The sequence below is a fragment of the Schistocerca serialis genome, chromosome 3 (genome assembly GCF_023864345.2).
Source record: "Schistocerca serialis cubense isolate TAMUIC-IGC-003099 chromosome 3, iqSchSeri2.2, whole genome shotgun sequence".
Taxonomy (NCBI): Eukaryota; Metazoa; Arthropoda; class Insecta; order Orthoptera; family Acrididae; genus Schistocerca; species Schistocerca serialis.
Genome location: NC_064640.1, coordinates 222,202,134 through 222,214,706, shown reverse-complemented (window position 1 = coordinate 222,214,706; position 12,573 = coordinate 222,202,134). Strand labels below are relative to the sequence as shown.

General features: G+C 39.3%; 1 protein-coding gene across 2 annotated transcripts in view; it reads right to left on the bottom strand.

Moving 5' to 3' along the window:
• The window catches only part of LOC126469957 (laminin subunit beta-1), a 358,919-nt gene that overhangs the window by 98,668 nt on the left and 247,678 nt on the right, over positions 1–12,573 (bottom strand). For both annotated transcript variants that reach the window (XM_050097369.1, XM_050097370.1), the window contains 3 exons: positions 10,725–10,853; positions 10,478–10,630; positions 4,055–4,286 (listed from right to left, as the gene is read on the bottom strand). In XM_050097369.1, coding sequence (XP_049953326.1) covers positions 4,055–4,286; positions 10,478–10,630; positions 10,725–10,853 — 514 coding nt within the window. The remainder of the gene's footprint in view (positions 1–4,054; positions 4,287–10,477; positions 10,631–10,724; positions 10,854–12,573) is intronic.

Genomic DNA, 12,573 nt, shown 5'->3' with positions numbered 1-12,573 from the left:
TGTTGCTAGATCCCCTTTTCCTGTTCACAGTGTTGTCAAGCAGCATCTCAAAACAGACTGGCATTTGATCTGTGTTACCAATCTGAGATAACATATAGGAATGTTCACAGCATAACTTTATCAAAAAGTAATAAAATTCACTACTTTTTTCTGAAAATTGCCTCGAAGCTGTTGAATGATGGTAGTTACCTGCTGGAAGCCTAATACTTTTCCACTGAAAAATCTTGATATCCAGCCTGGCTAGGTTTGAAACAGATGGTACCTAGTTCTTTGGCTAAAGCCAATGATTTGTGTTGGCACATTTCACTAGTCACCATGCACCCATATTGTCCCTTTTCATCAACATAATCACAGAGCCTTTTTTTGATGGCCAGATGCTTTGCTGTTTGGCCATGAAATGATTGGAAATTACTGTTTATTCTTTGAAGTCTTGGTTTTTTTTTCATGAATACATTTCTCACTCATATCATACTTCCTTTCTGTTGCTCAGTTTCCTATGTTGTCTGCTTCTTCAATAATTTTAAGTTTACATTTACATTATGAGCAATAACAAGAACTTATAGCCATAGTTAACAAGTCAACATGTAATGAATAGTTCACTTCTAACGTGCTACTGATGCAACACAGACTTAGGCCACAACAACACTATAGTATAATGGGATCTATTTTCACAGGTGGAGCAGTACCAATGTTATTACAATAAATCTGCGCACCCCAGGTTTTTATCCTTAAAGTCAGGGAAAAAATATGCAAGGGTTATTCATGTATATACTATATTTACATCCAAGCCTATAGAATCTGCACTGCTTTCCCTTTTAACCTATTCAATTCATGATCGGCATGAACACCCTCATTGTTCGTTGTTAAATCTTTTGCAGCCTTCACCAATACAAGAGAAAGAAGCAGTCATACTTTTTAAGGTGATCATCGCTGTGTAGCTGTGCATGTTTGGACATGCACCTGGTTGGATAAATGGCTCCATCAACACCTAGCAATACCGCCAGCTAGTCCTGGTCGCCACAACTCAAGGCATCCTTCAGCGGCACCAGAAACAGCTCAGTTTGCACCATCCAGGGTAAGCTCCACCTCCAGATCTGCTTTATCTGTGGGACCAGACTGCCTCACCCACCCCCAGAACCAACAACAGTAGCCAGCATTCCAGGTTCTCCAGATGTCTTCCGTTACCCCTACTGGTCTGGACCTCGATGATATGCAGAAGCTGCCCCCCCCCCCCCCCCCCCCCAATCCCCACTCTGCACAGGGTCCAGTGTCAGACATCAAGCTCACAGCCTCCTCTCCAGAAGCAGCAGTGAACCATGAGTCTGAGCCACTGTCACCTCCTGCCCCTCTGGCACTGGACTTGGGAGCGACTCCTCCACCTCTGACAGCATCTGAAGCTGCACCCCAGCCATCACAGCAGGATGTATGAACTACATCCTCCTCCTCATTTGCTAAGATATTTCTGCGACTATAGGTCAATTCAAAAGGAGACAGATGTTGCAATCTCAGTGGACATGTCAACGGCTCATGTGATATAATTATGTGTATTTAGACACAGCACAGAAGGATGCATCTGCCATCATCAGGTTATATGGTTAAACATCTGCAGCAGAGTTAAGGGCTGCTACTGCCTCACTTGCCCAACTAGCTGATGTTTACAGCAAGCTCTCTGGTGTACCTGTTGATGACAACCCTGTGCTACAGCTCTTCAACCTGGACTGTGATTTGAACTTTGTTGTTACCTACTGATGATGTTTGGTAAGTGAAAAGAGCTGCCTGTCTGCCTAATATAGGACTGTCTAGGCTCACTGTTCAACCAACCTTTCTGTTTTCAGTGAACAAACTGATGGCACATGGGTGCAATGAGAGTGTGGTATGTATCCGAGTGTCTCCCCAGTCAAACCTTCGAACAGTGTTCTCCAGCACTGACATGTGACTTATTCAACAAACATTCAGGGCACTGAAATATCCTGGCAGGTTAAAACTGTATGCCACACTGGGACTCAAATCTGGGACCTTTGCTTTTCATGGGCAAATGCTCTACTGACTGAGTTCTCTACACATGATCCACCTTCACAGCTTTCCTCCTGCCAGTACCTCATCTCCAAGCTTCCGAACTTCACAGAAGTTCTTCTGCATATCTTGTGGGACTAGCACTCCTGGATGAAAGGATATTGTGGATATATGGCTTAGCCACAGCCTGGGGGACTGTTCCAGAATGAAATTTCATTCTGCAGTAGAGTGTGCATTGACTCAAAACTTCCTTAATTCCAGGAGTGCTGGTCCCACAAGGAATTCAGGAGAACTTCTGTGAAGTTTGGTAGGTAGGAGACAGTGTGCGATTTGCTGGGGGGAGGGGGGGGATGGGGGGATTTCCCCCCCTCTACATCAGACCATCCCCTCCTCTGGTTTTAGTTTATGCATCCCAACCTGGGATGTTTATTTCCCACGCTCTGAAGTAAAACTTTACACATAATTTAAATTTGCAGAGCCGAACACTGAAAGTTTTTAATACAGTCTTACTATTAATACTGTTAATATGTTTGCTTATTAATTTTGAAGAAGTGTTATGTAGTAGGTAAGCATTTTAAAACATTTAGAACTAAATGACAAGACGACGTACGCCACATTTCCGTAGCATGCCACAATGTTGCAAGACGTCACCCCAGCGTAAACGAGGCTTTAGAGCCAGGTCTGTATTGTATGGTGGATGTGATGTGTTGCGTACTAAACTAGAACCTGCAATCAGATCCAAACGTCATGGAAAACTGTGAAGAGGTGTCATCCTGCAGCAAGATAATGATCGCCCACATTCTGCCAAACGGACAGCCGATGCAATAACGGAGTTGAGATTCGAGGTGCTGGAACATCCACCATTCAGTCCAGACCTGGCTCCAAGCGATTTTCACATGTTTGGACCCTTAACAGAAGCACTACAGGGAAGAAGATTTGAAAGTGATGAAGAAGTCATTGCTGCAGTGCAAAATTGGTTACAGATGCAACCGATAAACCCCTACTTATACCTCCTGAGGAGATCACGAATGTAAAATTAGAGAGATTAGAGCGCGCATGGAGGCTTTCAGACAGTCGTTCTTCCCGCGAACCATACGCGACTGGAACAGGAAAGGGAGGTAATGACAGTGGCACGTAAAGTGCCCTCCGCCACACACCATTGGGTGGCTTGCGGAGTAGATGTAGATGTAGATGTAGATTTTCTGATGAAATAAAAAAAACTCGTAAAATGTCGGGAAAACTGCATTGAAGTCGAGGGATGTTATGTAGAAAAATAACGCATGTTTCAGTTTTCTATCATCAGAATAAGCACAGCTTTTCAGAAATGTACCTTTACTTTTTGAATTCCCCTCGTATACCTCTATGTAGATGATTTTGTAAATAAGCTTTACCTATAATGTACTTTTAAAGATATAACAAGGGATGGCTTTTCTGATAGTGCATACGCGTGAATAGTGAGTTTCGGCATTAACATCTATTTATAAATAACTGTTTAACCATGGGTAACGCCACGGTCCAAGCTAGTAATGTATATAATTATACTAACCCCCTAGGACATCCCTCCCACTGGTAAAAGCACAAATCGCACACTGGTAGGAGATGAAGTACTGGTGGAAGCAAAGCTGTGAGAGCAGGTGCTGGGTTGTGCTTAAATAACTCAGTCATTGGAGCACTTGCTCATGAAAGGCAAAGGCTACAGGTTTAGTCCCAGTGTGCCACACTGTTTTAAGCTGCCAGGAACTATTACTTTCTGTGGGTAAATTGTAAATATGTTGTGCTTGATAAAATCTGTGTTGTTGAAGAAGCAAACTTAAAACATGGAGAACTATATAACATACATTTTAAGTGCCATTAAACTCCACTTAAGAGCATGAAGCAGTTTGGCCTTAATGTCTTTGTTTTCAGCATATGGCGGTAGTTCCTACAGAAAGTATACTTATTCTCATATTAGATACTGCATTTTTTTGTTAATGCAGTACACAAAATTTAATACAATACTTTTTAAACAACATTTCAAATTACCAGAAACAGTCTTACTTACTTTTGCATGCATTTGTCTGCTTTCCAAAAGCTGGTTTCCAAGGTAAATCATTGTAAAAATCCTCACAAAATTCACAGTTCAGCCCCTTTGTATTGTGGGTACATTCACATCTTCCATGCACCATGTTAGGCTTTGATTCCACACCAGGAAGTGGAAGACATCTTGAAGCATGACCATAGCATGAACATGAGCCACGTACCACCATCTGATTTATTGCATAATAATACTTTTCCTGAAACAGTATGAATATATCATGTGAATCAATACTACAGGCTTCAACCAAAATGCTTCATCAGTTCACAACATCATTTTCATGTAAATATTAATCACCATATTGTTCCCACATGATTGCAGTCAATGTGCTGCAATATTACTATAATTGTTACTTAATCTTAATGCAAGTCCCAGAACCATTATAGACAAAATCTCCGTTCTGTACTGACAAATTTAACTTCTCTCTGACAACAGATTTGCTTAAGTGTCACACTAATTAGTTCAGAGCTGCTCAGTTACACAGAAGTAACTCATAGCTGTATAAATGAAAAAGCTATTTTTTTCCTTTTCTTATTTTACAAAATGTAAGGGTTGTGTCTCAGTCACTCTCAGCAGTGCAGCCACAGAGCCACTTGTCCTCACATGGATATAGGCCACTTTAAATGAATGCATATTACATTGTGCAACCATACTTGTACACCGTCACATGTATTGATGGGACCATACCAAAAATCAGATGCACAAGAAGTCATATGCTTATAAATGCATATGGAAGGCACAAACATTATTCAAGACTTCCTGGTAACTGTGCTGATTGCGCAAGTGACATAGGGATGGAATAGAATGAAGTGTAGGTTTGGAGGTGGGAGGTTGGTAGAATATCACATTTTGGGGTGGAAGGAGGACAGGAGAAATTTGGAGCACAAATGATGTGGGGTGTGGGGATGGAATAGGACATTAGTTCAGTCGAGGGTGACAGAATACCATGTATTGGGGGGGGGGGGGGCAATGGTGTTTAAGTGGACATCCTGCCTCTCACTGTATGGTGAAAGGCTGTTGAAGTCCTAAAAAATGATCTGATTGAGTTTTTCAAGTCCTGGAAGATACTGTGTGATAATAGTACTGGACAGTGGCTGATTTTCAACAATTATGGGTTTGTTGGAACTACAGGAAGAAGTGGTGCAGGAGATTAGTTTATGAGCTATACCCAGGCTGCTGAAAGATGTCACTCCAAGTTCACTCCACAAGTACCTTAAACCTGTTGGTATGACTGACAAACAAACGAGGAATGCGGGGCACTGCATTTTCTGAACCCATTACAGTACAGCAACAAAAGCCAGTTCCTACATTAATGCTATCCTGTTGCCAGCTTGTGTGCAAACATTGTTTGTTAGTGTGCAACCACCCGCTTCTATATAGCTGAGTTGTGTTATGACCTTGACTACAGTTTCTTTTTCTTAAAGAATATCATCAAAATTACATTATTCACCAAGTGACAATCCATTGCATCATGAAGTGCTGTTAAATAGTCAGGCTTTGGAATTGCTATGGAGGACATGTGAGTTTTATGAGCAAGAAAAAAAAGGTTCTGTTCATGGGCATAGCTCAATTCCTGCTGATACGAGTTTTTGAGTGTACCTTGAAAACTCTAGAAATCAGTCAAAGAACTGTTATAAGGAAAGGGGTGCTACTTTAACACTTGCAAGATACTAGAGTAAACTGTGTGAGAAAGAACCCCCTGTGAAGAAAACAGTGTATTTTGAAGCCCATTCCTGGAAAGAAAAAAACAGCCTTGTCCAGTTACGGGCCTTGCTTCAATCCAAACAAATGCAGTTCATTGGCACATTTACAGATATTATAGCAGGAAAGAATACCCCAGTATGGCAAACTTGCTAATTTCTTTAAAAGAATGTGAACTTTTCTCAGTGGGATAAAACATAACATAAAATGGTGCTAAAAAGTATTGTGTTTTACTTTAAACGTTAGACAGAAAAAATTGTTGGTTGAAAAAGCTCATGTCATTCCAGCTCATAGCATTTTCTTATATAAAATTCTAGGAAATGATATATATTCAATAATAAGGTTGGATGAAATCTGATTCAATGCTGGAGAAGCAGTTGATTAATGCTGGACAGAGTATACTGCGAACAGCAGTGGTCTTCAGCCAATGGGAAGAGGATCCCGATTAGTTGTGGCCCATGCAGGGTCTTCAAACAGTTTTGTGCATGAAGGATTTTGTTTTCTGATTGAGAAAAACCTGTGACTACCATGAGGATATGGACCACCCATTATTTCTGCAGTGGTTTAAAAATTTGTAGCCCCAGTTTAGTGTTCTGACAGTGTTTGTAATAGAAAATGTACCTTACTATTCCGTGATATTAGACAAAACTCCAATGACTAGTGACTGCAAAGAAATTATGTGCAGTGGTTGCAGGCAACAGACATAGCTGCAGACATGAGCATGACAAAGCTGCCCTCATAAAACAAAATAAGCCTGTGACACCTGCATATGTTTCAGTTCAAAATTGCAATGGAACAGTGTCATATGGTAATTACACTACCACCTTATCAATGCCATTTAAACCCAATTTAATTGTAAAATTAAAGCAATAACAGCCAATTCAATTGGTTTGGAGTGATGTCATGGCTTACATTCAAAATAATAAAAAGTCTTTTACAATAACAGAAATGGAAAGGCTGCTATGTGGAAGTCTTGCTACAGTAGACACCTGCTAAGGTCGCAGGTTCGAATCCTGCCTCGGGCATGGATATGTGTGATGTCCTTAGGTTAGTTAGGTTTAAGTAGTTCTAAGTTCTAGAGGACTGATGACCCGAGCTGTTAAGTCCCAGAGTGCTCAGAGCCATTTTTTTTACATTAGACGCCACCTCATGGAGGAGGAGAAGCAGTGATTGTAGACAGATTATTAAATGAGAATGAAGAGTTCATGATTTCTCTTGATGATTATTGTGATTATGATGATGATGATGAGGATGACAGTTTTGGTGCAAGTTCTGATGATAATGAAGGAGAACTGGATGGAATTGTGCCACTGACATTCTAAATTGGAGAGTGTAAATGAATACAGAATTAATTATTTCTCTTTGCAACCGCATAGATTATGCATCTTTTTCTTTATTTTGTTCTACAAGTGTGGATAACATATTCTTTGGGATGCTTAGGTTTACATTATTATACGGTGTTTTATATCCAGCTACTACAGTAACAATTTGGAATGACTTCTCATAGACATTGTCATTAACATTGGGTGTTTTTTTTTTTAATTTCTTTTTCCTGGTTTCATATACTATCAAATGCATTTCCTCCATAGTTTTCTCTCCATTGTTAGAAAAACATTATTGTTGTAGTTATGTATACATTATTATGTGACACCTTACATACATGTTGATTGTAGCCTAAATCTACAAAACGTACTTCAGAGACACCAGCTGTGGGCATGTGCAGTGGCAGCTACTGCAACCTTGCAATCACAGTATAGCCAACTACATGCGAGCTATCAAGTGACATGTTTCAGTGGCCCTGATATATATGGCTAGGTTTTTTTCTGTCAATAAAATCTCTCACAAGGTTATCAACACATTCATAAATGCTGCTTCCCAATGCTTATGCAGAGTAAATAGGTGTGAATACTGCAGGAGAGAAATTTGTGATGTGAAACAAATGGTAGCTGTCAAATTCGAGATATTGTTTATGATTATGATGATCATTGCTTTGATATGAATAGATGTTTTTTCTAGAGCCATCTGACAGGTGGAACCCAGTGTTCAGGAAGGTAGCTGGTTATGTTGAGAAGGATGAAGAGAGTAAATAGTGAAAGTCTAGAGAAAACAGCAGAGTTACGTACCATAATGAGTTCGAAAACTGGAGACGTTATCAATGACTTTGAAATCAGCTGGAGGTTTAAGGTCTTGGACAGATAGGGAAAATTCTCTTAGGAGTCTATAAACAATTTGGATTAGGTTTATTGTGTACACCATTGTCAGTTACAATTATTTCTGTATGGATTTGGACCCTGAAGGAGAAAAATTGTGTCAGAACATGAGTGACAAAAGCAGATTGGGAAGGAGGTATTGCTGTGAAAGCTTATGTTATGGCAGCAATGTCAGGATCATGAGGAATATTGGTGTCCAGGGACATAGCATTCAAAATGACAAAAAGGGACTTTGGTAACAATGAAAGAAGAACTGTGGAAAGCAGCAAAGGAAGTGAATAGTGATTTAGGTGTAGGAAGGGAGACAGCAGACACCTGCTTGGACATATTGGGCAACAAAAGGTAAGGATCTTTGTATGAGAGCATTTCAATTAGATATGATAAGGTAAGCAGTAGGGAGACCAGAGGAGTCAGATCTGTGGAGTATTGGAATCAAATAAATAGATGGACAAAAGTGGTGTTACTGGTATGAGGAAAGAGGTGACAAGCGTTGCAATACACCTAATGTTTTGAGGAGTTGTTTGATGTATTGCAATTCTGAAATGGGATGATAGTGGTAAAATTTGAAATTACAGGTGTTGGAGAGCTGGTGAAAGCCCTCAGGTACTTAATCATTGTGGCTAATGGTCATTGTCATGGACCTATTGTCAGTGAGAAGGACGATAAAGTCAGGATAGACTTTGAAACCACAAACAGTGATGCTACTCTCAGTGGGATGGGATTTGGAGAAGGAAGGTGAACACAATTTGAGGCTGAGGAATTCCTGGGAGGCTACTAGTGGGTGGCCAAGTGGGTGAAAGGAGTGTCAAAATTGTAGCAAGCAGTGTGGAGCAGTGTTAAGACACTAGACATACATTCAGGAGGATCTGGGTCACATCCTCAATTGGCCATTCAGATTTTAATTTTCTGTGGTTTTGCTGAAAGGAAAATGCTAGGAAAGTTCCCTTGAAAAAGGACACAACCAATTTTATACACTGTCCTTCTCCAATTTAAGTTTGTAGTCCATCTCTAATAACTTGTCACTGATAGGACTTAAAACTCTGATCTTCCTTCCCTTTTGGTAGCAGTAACAGATAACATTGGAACTGGATAAGACAAGATCTGATATGTGCTTTGGGCTGGCTGTGTTAAGTGCCGTGAATGTGGAGGTTGGAAGAGGGGAGGGGGGATTGAATCTTTCCACTGAAGGGGATGGTATAGGAAAGGAGGTTCTTGACAAGCCCAGTATATTTAAACATAGGTTTATGGCTAAATGTGATGCCTTTTGAGATGATTGAAACTACTGCATGGGTCTAGTTCTTAGTGGCTACATTGATGGCAATATTGGAAATGTAGATGGAAAATTTGAGAGGATATAAGAGGCTTAGGCAGTTTTCTCAATGGTGCTGAGAATGTATTTCTAGCCACTGGATGGTAACAAAGATTGTACACAGAAAATTGGTACACAGTAAAATGGTAAAATAATTTTGTGAAATGAGCATATGTCTGGGCTTAAATGTTGTAATTGGTAGCATCTGGGAAGTGATGAAATCGGGAAGGGTGACGGTTATTACAGAAGGTTGGGTAGCAGCCAGAGATGTAGTTTTCATGATGAATCCTGTTGGAGGGATATTAAGGGCCAGGGTAAAAAGGAATTTCCCAAGATAAAAGAGTTAATATGATCAATGGTTCATGGCAAGCTCCCCAGATAAATAATTGTGGAAAGTGGTGGGATCAAAAATTAAAAAGACAATAATGGAAAATAGTTTTTGAATAAAACAAATTTGCATATTCCAGGATAGAATAGGTAACCACTTACCTACAGATGAATAGTGCGGAGGGGGGGGGGGGGGGGGGGACAGGCACACTTGAAAGTCCAGAAAATTGCATTGTTAAACACTAGTACGTAGTATCTACAGCATCAATGTGCATTGACTGATTCATTCCTAGAGCATGGATACTAATTCAGATTCATTAGGCAGGAAAGTTGCTGAATTCAAATATCATCTAGCCCTGCTACACCGAGCTGAATGTTCACACATCCTCTAGAAACCTTATTGTCTCATATCTGCTTACACTTTAAATTCATATCCACTGTATGTGGTTGGTAATAACAGCGCAGTACAGCATGATGTATCAATAAACAAGTGGTAAATGTAGTTAATCATTCAGTTGGAGGGAAATGAACGTAATAGTTCACAGATTATGTGAGAGAATATTCAGTCCATAATCTGTTCAAAAGTAAATTTGAGACTGTGCACCATATTAAAACAGAATGTGGGACTGTGATGGAATAGTATAAGTGACATTTGTAGTTTATAGCAAAAAAAATTAATAATAATAAATAAATTAAAAAAAATAATCTCTCTCTCTCTCTTTCTCTGCAAAACACACACACACACACACACACACACACACACATAAAATTGAACTGCTCTTTGCAACTCAACAAAAACATTCATGTAAAACAGTATTGTATTTATTTAGATTTGTCTGTTACCTGTATTTCTTCCCTGTTGTCCAGCAGGTCATCACCAAGTGTATGAAGTTTCGTAAAGTTTATCCTCAGATTTGTCATTTTTAGTAGATTCTGTACTTCTGGAGAATATGGATCATCAATGGGTAAATTAGGCAACAGGACTCTAAATATAACCTACAACAGATTTTCAGTTACAAGCTGATGTAAAATTACTCTTAATAGCTGTCATGCTATTTTTTAACACGTGACACTGTATACACAAATTTACCTCTCCACCTGTTGATGGTGCCACATTTGAATATCTTGACTCGCAGACAACATCAGTAAGAGTGCGTGGTTTATGTTTTGGGATATTTGGAAATGACTCATTGCAGTTGTAAGCAAAATACCTATACACCTGAAAATTAGAGCAGTTTGTATTAGTAGTAAGAAGATAAATTAGTCTGGCATTTGCTTCAATTTGGTTCTCTATTTTGAATAAATTACTTCATCTGGTGTACATAATATACAAAAAAACATGAAACAAACTGTTTCACAAAAACACACACACACTCACACACACAAGAGAAATATAAATTATGTGATACACCAATAGATAGATAGAAGGGTACACATGACTGTCCCTTCCCAGTATAGACAAAGCTGGTTATACGGAATCACAAAAATTGTTCTCTTACACTGGTCAATACTAGAATCCATAATCAGCCAAAACACAAGAAGAAATGCAGGAAATAAAAGTGAAACAAGGGTAAGGATAGTGAAATCAACACATTTGCAGGAGCAAAACCTGAATAAAGAAAAGAGAAAACAATCCAGTATACCATTCATTAAATCTATATATAGGAAATATCCAGCAGTAAAATCTTGAATAGACCAGATCATCAGTCATTAAAAATAACTGACAACCAGGAAGATAAGATAAAGAAAATATATACATAAATAATCAACAGACACTTGAGCAGTACTCAAAAATGGGTCACACTTGTGCTCTATATGTGACCTCCTTTATAGATGAGCTATGCTTTCCTAAAATTCTGCCAATAAATTTAAGTTGACCATTCATCTTCCCTACTACCATCCCTATATGCTGTTTCCATTCCATCTTACTTTTCAGTTTTACACCTACAGATTTAATCAACATGACTGTGTCAAGCAGCACACTACTTATGCTGTATTCAAACATTACAGGATTGTTTTTCATACTCATCTGCATTAACTTACATTTGTAGCAAGCTGTCATTGATAAAACCTTTATTCCTTCCATCAGGTGCTCTATACATGTTTGTGCACACCTCTTTGCTGACACCTTTGTGCTCCTAATGTGTTAAGATGGGCTGCTGTTTGGTCTCTCTGTGCTCCAGATGTGTTAAGGCACAAGGCACTTAATGGCCAAGCAGACTGGCCAAGTAGTCATATTTTCATATATAGTGCTCAATAGCGAAGTTCAGCCTGTATGCATTTGCTGCTCTGTTCTTATTTGTGTTTCTATAGGCGTCTTCGTTTTTGGCTGAGAATATGGCATACTGCCATGGCTGTACAGGGGAAGCAGTCATGGAGATTCTAATTAGAAGTGATGGTAAGAATATACTCTTTGATAGTGATGACTCTTTCACAGAATCTTGAAGTAACAGTACTGAGTCATGGACATCAGGTGGTGCAACTTGGACTGTTTGTCTATCTGTCTCTACAAGAGATGAAAATTTGTCAGAATCTGAAGTTTCTCATGGTGAGAACAAATTGTATGGTAAAAGAGTATGCTTCAATGACACATTTGACTTGAAGGAGAGTGATTTTAGTCCATTTGTGCATGCATTTGACAAATCAGATGCAGGACACAAATGTGGATTAGCTCAAAATTCCAACATTCTGGTAATATTCCTGATACTTTTTTAACAGAAGGCATGATGAAATCTGTCAAGTTGGAAACAAACAGGACCGAAGGAATTCTAGTCCTTCATTGCTCTTAGTGTGCTTATGGCTCATGTGAAAAAGCTGAAAATTAGTGACTATTGGTCCACGGAATACTCTTCAACAAACTAGTTTTCAGTGAAATTACGTACAGAGACCAGTTTCTTTGAATTTTGAAAAATGCTTCATTTTAGTGAGACATCTTCCAG